General features: G+C 48.0%; 1 protein-coding gene across 1 annotated transcript in view; it reads left to right on the top strand.

Annotated features, from left to right (window-relative positions):
- Nucleotides 1-9,118: 9,118 nt before the first annotated feature.
- FBXO27 (F-box protein 27) overlaps nt 9,119-9,616 on the top strand; it is a gene marked incomplete in the record, with an annotated part of 24,119 nt that continues 23,621 nt past the window's right edge. The window contains 1 exon segment of the mRNA XM_014592942.2: nt 9,119-9,600. Coding sequence (XP_014448428.1) covers nt 9,524-9,600 — 77 coding nt within the window.

The raw sequence follows: 9,616 nt of genomic DNA, 5'->3' as shown, positions 1-9,616 counted from the left end.
GTTGTGTCCTGTATCTGGTGTCTTTCTTTCTCTCTCTCTCTCTCTCTCTCTCTCTCTCTCTCTCTCTCTCTCTCATCAAATTAAACATAAATGAATGAATAAATAAATGATTCTTTAAAAAAAAAAAGAAGAGGAAAAGCAAAAAGAAAAAAAAAGAAAGGAAGGAAGGAAGAAGGAAAGAAAGAAAAGAAAGAGACATTGAGTGTATGCATGCATGCTCAAAATCCTAAAAGGAGGGAGAGATGGAAGAAAAGGGGTTACGGCAGGATCCTTCCCTATGGGGGATACTTTCTCCTCTTTCTCTCCCTCTCTTTCTTTCTCCCTGAAGAGTACATGTGACTTTTGGGGGGGAGAAAATTTAATTTTTTAAACTTTTTTCTTTTTCGTTTTTTAATGACCAGAATTCGTGTGCACTCATCAGAAAGAGAAGAAGCTCCTGCATTAGGCCCCAACAGACCCCGAATTAAAATGAAGTCACTCATCCTCACATTCCACGCCACCGAGACATTCCGAAATCTCAGAGAATGTCTTTCCCAAGCCGTTCAGTTTCTTTCTTTCTTTTCTTTCTTTTTTTTTAAAAAAGAATTATTTATTTTATTTTCTTTATTATCATTATTCTTCAGTGTGACCAGAGACAGAGACAAAGAGTGAGAAAGCAAGCCACCAGGTCCAGGGCTTGACTGTGGTCAGCCATGTAGGAGTCCCGGGCCTAAACCACCACACCACCTGCCGGCCCCCGCAGTCCAGTTTAAATCAGCAGGATCATGAAGTTCCCTCTGCTTTAATCCTTCCCCCCAAATGTAACCTGAAGTAACCTGATGTATGCTATGCAAGAATTTCTCAATTGTTCTATTTCTCTATTCTTTTTTTAAGAATTATTTTACTTATTTATTGATTCATATTTTTAAAATTTGACCAGAGAAGGATGGGGGTAGGGGTGGGAAAACAAGTTCCAGGTCCAGGACTTGAACTGCAGTTGGCCATGTGGGAGTCCAGTGCCCCTAACCACCACGCCATCTGCCACCCCTTATTTCTCTATTCTCACCTTACAAAAAAAGTAACTTAAAAATGACAAACCTGGGGCCACCAGGTGGCATGGTGGACAAGGTGGCTGGACTCCCATATGTTTGACCATGGTTCAAGTCCCGGACCCAGGAGCTTGAAAATCATGCGAGGTGCATGTAGATGTGTACCAAAAACTGCAGGAGGAGAATGGAGGAGAAGGGGTCGTGGTGTGGCTACCCCTCTAGGGGACGATTTCTCACTTTCCCTCTCTCTGTCATTCAATGACTCTGGCAAGTTCAAGCACCCTATGGGCAAAAACCTAAAAATAAAAATGCCAAATCTAGGGACCAGTAGATGGCATAATGGTTATGTCGCTGAACTCTTGTTTGAATCTCAGACCTGGTGGCTTAAAACTCATACCAGACCTGTGTGTGTGCATGTGTGCTCTAAATCCTGAGAGGAGAGTGAAGGAGAAGGGGCTGTGGCGTAGCCATCCCCCCCCCCCGGGGTAATTTCTCACTTTCCCTGTCACTGTCTCTGTCTCTGCCTCTCTCTTTCTGATGAGTGCACGCACCCCAAGGCAAAAACCTCTTAAAAAAAAAAAGAAAGAAAGATCGGGACCAGTAGTTAGCGTAATAGCTATGTCGCTGGACTCCCACGTAGTCGACCGTGGTTCGAGTCCCGGACCCAGTGGCTTAAACTCACGCCGGGCGCGTGTGCGTGCGTGCCTAAGATCCCAAGAGGAGAATGGAGGAGAAGGGATTGTGGCGTGGCCATCCCCCCGGGGGGTGATTTCTCGCTTTCTGTCTCTCTGTCTCTCTCTGGCGAGCACACGCGCCCTATAGCAAAAATCTCTCCAAAAAAAAAAAAAGGTAATAATAAATTAAATTAAATTAATAATTCCTTTAAGAAGATAAATGCTAGCATTCTCCCTTTTTATCATTTTTAAAAATTTATTTATTCCCATGTAAGATTGCCTTACCACCATGCCACCATCTGGCCCTGCTCTCCCATTTTATGTTTTAATCTTTTTAAATTGTCAGCAGGTAAGTGCATTCAAGGGGGGGTACCCCAAATGGGGTACGGTATAATCCCTTCTACACCATTTCTCCACCCTGTTGGGATTTGAGGCACACGTGCTTTCTGTCTCTCTGTCTTTCCGGCAAGCACACACGTCTTATAGCAAAAACCTCTCAAAAAAAAAAAAAAATTGCTTAACCAGCTTGCAGACGTGACAGCCACAGAAAGTACAGATTTCCCGAGAAGTTCCTGAACGAACAACCCAACAATAAGTCAGCTTAGAGAAAGGACTTCTCAAGATGGTGGGTGGTCACCAACCTTTGTGCTTTTTACTTCCTGGTTCTTCCTCCTCAGGACGTTGGACGGGCCTTTTCTGTGGTCTTGTCCAGAGCCCGTGCCTTAATACCTAAAACGTAATAAGGGAAAAATAAAACCTGGCACCGTCCGGGAAGATTGTACATCCCAAGGTTCTCAGTCAATGAGGAACCAGAAGAGGGACTTGCACATTAGGGAATAAATTGCTTGTTGCAACCAATTTGGGTGTGGCTGGCCCATCATCTTGCAAAGTCCCAGACATGGTGGCTTGCTTTCTTATTTTCCCTCTCTTTCGTTCTCACTCCGTCCCTCTCTGGTCAAATGAAAACTAAATAAAGTTAAGTAAAATAATTCTTTAGGGACGAGCAGACGGTGTAATGGCTATGTCACTGGACTCCCATGTAGTCGACCATGGTTCGAGTCCCAGACCCGGTGGCTTAAACTAACGCTGGGTACATGTGCGTGCGTGCTCACGATCCCGAGAGGAGAATGGAGGAGAAGGGATTGCAGTGTGGCCATCCCTCCAGGGGTGATTTCTTGCTTTCTGTCTCTGTCTTTCTGGCGAGCACACTCGCCCTATAGCAAAAACCCCTCAAAAATATATATATATTAAAAAAAAAAAAAAGTCTCTCTTCCCTGTACCTCGCTTCTCTGTGTCCATCCTTTGACATGGGATGAATGCGCGTATTTCTCACAGCTGTTTCTCCTTGGAGGTGCTTTCTCACTTTCCCTCTTTCTCCCTCTCCAAGGAGCACATGCACCCTCTAGTAAATGGACAACAAACAAAACAAAAAAAAAAGATGGATTCCTCTGGGTAGAAGCCAACCCCTTCTTCCCTCCAGGACTGTGAACTCCTCCCTGCCTCCTCAGCCCACCCCATTCCCCCCCCACCCAAGCCTGCTAGGTGTTCTCATCCTGATAAGCCAATGTTTTGAGTTTTAAAGCCTGTTGATATATTTAACCTTGGAAAAGGGCTCTAACTAAACTCTTCAGTTCATTATTCTTAGGTATGGCTTCAGTTGGAGGAACTTCTTTAAGCCAAAGCAATGTAGTGGTTTTGTGATTTCGTGGCTTGTGATGTGCTGCAGAGGCCCGGAAAGCCAGACTGGCTGGAGAACTGAGACACTGCACGCCTCCTCCCTCCTCTCTTCCATGTCGCTTTCCTCTCCAGTTACCTCTCCTCACCTCCATCCCTGCCCACCACTGAAGACAAGACCAAGTTCCTTGGCCAATCTCTCTGAGGAAGAAATTTGATTACCCACCCACATACCCACCCCCGCACCTGCCTGAGGCTGGTAAGACTAAGCCCTACCTCTCTGCAGTTGGCCTCTGTCCCAATCCCTCCTGGCCCTTCTGAGAGCAGGAAAGGTGTGTTAATCACGACAGTGTTTACCTGCTCCCTCCTACCCTCCTTCCACACAGAGGGCTCATTCACAGCCATGTTTCTCTTCCTGAAATCAAAACACACACATGCGTGCGCGCGCACACACACACACACACCATAGTGTTAACAGTAGCCTCCAGGGAGGATATCGTATCAGTGAAACCAGGTTAACAGACCCTCTCATACGCCCTCGGAGTATGTATGTGGCTAACCCGGCAGCACCCAGACATTCAGGAACTTTCTCCTCCTGCAAACCAGCTGGTAGGATTTTTCCCACCTTCCTCCCCTCCCTCCAGAGGAGAGATACACTTGCATCTTCCATTTTTTTTTTAAATGTTTACTTCTTACATGTGAGTGAGAGAAGAGGCACGCCCTCTAAGAATCCTTGCCATGATCTACCCCCAGCCTCAGCCAACCCAATCACAGGCGCGAACAAGCTCACGCCCAGCATGTGGCACATTCAGGGAGACCTTAGCCAACAAAGCTGGGACCCTCCCAAGTGGGTTGGCATTGCAATGTGTGTTGACCTACTGAAACCAAGCAGGGATCTTCTACAAAGGGATGGCCCTCAGTTTTCCCTGCTGCTGAGGAAAAACTTTAAATTCCTTGCCAGTGTCCAGCCTGGGGGTGGGGGTGGGGGGTGTTTTTTAGACACCCCTCAGAGATCACTCTCTGAAGAGTGATCACTGCTAGGAATCATGGCGCGTTTTTATTGAAAATGTGTTACATGCAAGTAAATGGAAGAGGGACTACGTGTTTCAATTATCAGCTCATAAAGTTTTAACAATAGAGAACATAGATTTTATTCGGGTTGGATTAAGGGTGGGTCTAATGCAGTTCCGCAACTGTTCATTTGATGTAGGTGAGTCTCCATGGAATGCAGTTTCGGGAAAGCAGTTCCAGTAAGCAGAGATGACTATCAGCTGATGCGGCGCAGCAGCCATCTTATGATTACCGGGAATGGTGCTGAGAAAAGAAAATCTCAAGTATAGATATTAGTTCTTATGGATCTTAATAAAGAATGATACTTATATAGTTTTATAGGGATCTAAAACTTAATTCAAGGAATCCTAATATGTCTATCTATTCTAAAGGGGTGAGCCTATTGTTCATTTGGTGAGGGCGGGGGTGTCCTGGGTCAGTTTCAGCCTAAAAGATTATTCTCAAACTTATGTTAAATGTATATTGAAGGGCCTTCCAAAGGTCAAGATTTCTGCCTAAATTTGACTTTATCACATTCTCTATTGTAACTGTCCAGAGTAAAGCATTGTAATTAACAATAGGTGGTCAGAGCAAGGGGGAGCGGTCGGGGGACTTCCTGGAAAATTTTATCATATACTCAGGATGTATATGAGAGCTATGTAATTCTTTTATAGTAGCATATTGGGGAGTCAGAGGGGGGTCGCTTCCCAGCAAGGCTACCACAGTTTTCTGGAGCAAATAGCAAGCAGCCTTGTGACATGCAAATTTGACCTAAGTCTTATTCCTAGGCCAGGGGGTACACAGCAGTGGCCTTGCCAATGTGCTGACCCAACCAGAATCGGAGCTCAAAGGTCAGGGGGCTCAGACAGATCCTGGAGCCCCGCTGGGTCGGACTCCTCCAATTCCAGAAACTGAAAATGAATAAGGGATGAACTAAAAGTAAAATGTCTTTCTAAGGGGCCTAAAGTGCAAAGTTCTCTTAGGTTTTAATAGCCCAAAGTAAGGGTAAGATTTCAGACTTATTGGCCATCAATGAGGGCTATCAGACTTCTAAAATTCACTTAAAGACAAGACCTAACTTACACACTTAAGATGTTTTGCAGGGGTACCAGCTGGTGGCATAGTGGTTGAGGCTCTGGACTCCCACAGGGCTGACTGCAGTTCAAGTCCCAGACCCAGCAGCTTCAAACTCATGCCAGGCGCTTGTGCATTCATGCCCAAACTCCCGAGGGGTGAATGAAGGAAGAGATTGTGGCATGGTCATCCTTCCTTGGGGGTGATTTCTCACTTTCTCTGGCAAGCACACGGCACCCAATAGCAAAAATTTCTCAAAAAAAGAGGATTTTTTTTTTCCAGGATAAAACCCACAGGCTAGGAGCACAAAGACCCAGGCCTAATGGCCCAGACACCTGAAGATTAAGCCTTTCCAGAACAGAAGTTGACTACCTAAGTCCTCACCAATCAAGAGGGCCCACGAGATGATCAAACCCTTCTGAACCAATCGTCGACCTGATCATGGGCCTGGGACCCCTGCCCTTAAAAACATGTAGGGGACTCCTTGGGGAGACGGAGCCTCTTCAGCATAAGCTGCCCGGTTTTCTTGCTCTGCACATGGCTTTGTTGTCTGTGTTTTCCTTCATCACACCATGTGCCTGTGGTTTGTAGTACCTGGGCGAGTGAATGTGGTTTGAGTTCGGTCACCTGATGGCAACGGAACCATGGGGACATCATTAGTGCCACCTGTGAAGGAAGAGACACTTCAGTGCTCACCTGTCCCGACCCGGGGAGACAGCCGAACGGGTTTCCTGAGTGAAGGAGTGAGAGCCAGGGCAAGCAGCGTAGTGTTACAACACGAAGACGACAGTGTCGTCTGTTTATTGTGGGCAGCACGGTACAGCACAGAGACGACGCAGTGTCACAGCTCTTAAGGGTCACGTCGTCTACTGTGAGCAGCACGGAGACGACGCGGTATCACAGCTCTTCAGGGTCGTCCAGAGACGATGTAGTGTTACAACTCTTCAGGGTCTCCCAGTTCGTCTGGAGACGATGCAGTGTCAGCTCTTCAGGATCTTCAGGGTCGTCTGGAGACTGCGCGGTGTTTCAGCTCTTCAGGCTCTTCAGTTGTCGTCTTCCTGGTCCTCCTCGTCTGGCTACTGTGGGCCAGGCATCGTGGTTATATACACTCTGGTGGGTTGTAAACGGTGGGCCCTGATTGGTTGTTAACAGTGGGTCCTGATTGGTTGTTAACGGTGGGTTATGATTGGTTGCTTGTAGACCAATCATGAGGTGCCGGATATACAAATTTGAGGGATTCTAGTGGCCAATCAGAGCAAGGTTTCAAAGGTCAGGTTTTTGGAAGGGAACCAATCATGGTAATTGTTTGCTCTCTGAGAAACCTCGGCAGACTCGCTGGTGCGCAGCTTCCCACACTCACCTTACAGGACTGCTACCTGGCAGTGAACTGCCCATAAAGGTTGACTGGAGTTACAGTTTGTTCTGTTGCTGGTGCATCTTCTTGTGTGAAATCATGCCCAGCATTATTTTTCTTTTTTTTTTTTTTTTTTTTTTGAGAGATTTTCACTGTAGGGCGTGTGCGCTCGCCAGACAGAGAGAGACATAGAGACAGAAAGCGAGAAATCACCCCCCAGGGGGGATGGTCACGCCGCAATCCCTTCTCCTCCATTCTCCTCTCGGGATCTTGGGCACGCACGCACACGCGCCCGGCGTGAGTTTTAAGCCACCGGGTCCGGGGCACGAACCGCGGTCGACTACGTGGGAGTCCAGCGACATAGCCATTACGCTAACTGCTGGTTCCCCATTATTTTTCTTTATGGTGGAAAAGCGTGTGTTTAGAATTAGCCAGCTGGACTCAGTTTAGATGATCCCAGCTTTGTTGGTGACATCCAGAGCATCATAATCAGGAGCCAGTCACACATAGGCCTTCTTCTCTCCTTTAGGCCTGATCAGGGTGTTGACCTTGGCCGTGTCAATATCAGAGATTCTTCACAGCCTGTGTGATCTGGTGCTTGCTGGCCTTGACACCCACAAAGAACACAAGTGTGTTGTTGTCCTCTATCTTCTTCGCAATAGACTCGGTGGTCAGGGGGACTTGTTGATGGCTTAGTGATCAAGCTTGTTTCTCCTGGGGCACTTTTCTGAGGATATTTGGGCTGCCTCGGGTGCTGCAGTGTCTTGGGGCTCCAGTAGGTGAGTGATGTGTGGATCTTTTCCTTCTCCTTTTTTTTTTTTTTCTTTCTTTTTTTTTTTTGGGGTGTGGATGCCTTTCAACACTGCATTGGCCTTCAAAGTTGCTTTGGCTTCAGCTTTGAGAGGGGCAGGAGCTTCCTTCTTTGCTTTTGGCGCCATCTTGATAAAAAGGGTCTTTGTGCCCCGCATTAAAGATGATGAGAATTTTAAAATTTTTATTTGCTATAAGGCACACAGAGGGAAGAGCTAGGAGGTGACATGGTGGTTAAGGCATTGGACTCCCACATGGTAGACAGTGGTTCAAGTCCCAGACCTGGAGGCCTGAAAATCATGGTAGGTGTGTGTGGGTGCATGCCGAAGTCCCAGGAGAATGGAGAAGGGATTGCAGGGTAGCTATATGCCCTGGGTGGGGGGATAATTTCTCACTTTCCCTCTCGTTTCTGTGTGTGTGTGTGTGTGTGTGTGTGTCTCTCCAGCAAATGTATGAGCCCTACGGCAAAAACAAGACAGGTGCTAGGGGAGCAACAGAAAGAGGGAACGGGAGAAAGCACCGCCCCACCACAGCTATGGTTACAATCCCTCTTGAAATTTTGGGCACCCACCACACATATATTTTTCAAGATGGAGGGGTCCAGGACTTCAACCATGCAGTAGCATAGCCATATGGGATCCAGCTGCCTTAACCACCACGCCACCCACTGTCCTAATATTTCTTTTATCCAAATGTAAACTTGGTTGTGCCTGTTCATGCATTTTAATTTGCCATAGGGCATGCACACTTGGCAGAGAGAGACAGAGAGAAGAACAGGGAAAGGCGAAAGCCAGCAGCCAGGTCCGGGACTCAAACCGCTTTCAACCATGTGTGAGTCCAGCGCTCCAACCACCACGTCACTTGCTGGCCCCATGGGAAATTTTATTTATTTATTTATTTAGTGAGGTTTTTGCTATAAGGCACATGAGCTCACCAGAAAAACAGAAACAAACAGACAGAAAGCAAGAAATCACCCCTGCAGGGGGTATGGCCACACTGCAATCCCTTCTCCTCCATTCTCCTTTTGGGATCTTGGGCACGCACGCACACACAGCCGGTGTGAGTTAAGCCATTGGGTCCAGGACTCAAACTGAGGTCCACTACATGGGGGTCCAGCATAGGCATAGCCATTAGGCCAACTGCTGCTCCCCCCATGGAAAATTTTAAATTAATAGATGTGGGGCTTGGAGCCTCTTCTTACTGCCAAGTTAAGAGCATTCCCAAGGTGAGGAGGGGGCAGCAGGTGGGTGGTAATTAAGGGCGGGGGACTCCAACATGGCCAACTGCAGTTTGAGTACCCAACCTGGCGGCTTGCTTTCTCACTTTCCCTCTCTCCGTCACTCCGGTTCTTCTCTGGTAAAATTAAAAATAATAAATAAAGTTAGTTAAATAAAATAAGTCTTTAAAAGAAAAAGTAGCATCCCCAAGGGGCCGGCAGGTGCACTCAGCAAGCGACAGACCTGAATCCCTGCTGCCCCCCAACTCTCATCTCGGCTCCCACTCGACCTGCAGCGACAGGGCGGGTGGAGTCGTTACCAACCGCTGCTGAAGACAGCGGGGAAGAGGTGCGGTCTGGAAAATAACGGAGCGGGAAGGGCCGTCGATTAAGCAGAGGGTTCAGAGAAGAAACCTGGAGGAGGAGGGAGCTAGACAGTAAGAGGGGAGCTGTGGCGGGTGCTGCGAGTAGGAGGGGAGAGCAGGGCAGGGTTCCGGGTGTTGACAAATGAGTCGGGAAGAGCCGGCAAGTGAGAAGGGTGAGAAGGGCCGGGAGGGTGGTCCGGGAGCTCGGAGCTGTGGACCCGGGGACTCGGCGCTAGCTGCCCGGCTGGCGGAGGCAGTGGTGAGGGTGGGCGGCTGAGATGGACTGGCAAGGGCGTGTCAGGGGATGGGGACTTGGGACAGGGCCGGAGGGGAGTGAGGACGCGGACGTGGCTAAACCGGGGTACGAACCG

This window comes from Tupaia chinensis, unplaced genomic scaffold, assembly GCF_000334495.1.
Source record: "Tupaia chinensis unplaced genomic scaffold, TupChi_1.0 Scaffold138910_1, whole genome shotgun sequence".
NCBI classification, from domain to species: domain Eukaryota; kingdom Metazoa; phylum Chordata; class Mammalia; order Scandentia; family Tupaiidae; genus Tupaia; species Tupaia belangeri.
Note: the sequence above shows the minus strand (reverse complement) of the source record. Positions and strands in the feature narration are given on the sequence as shown.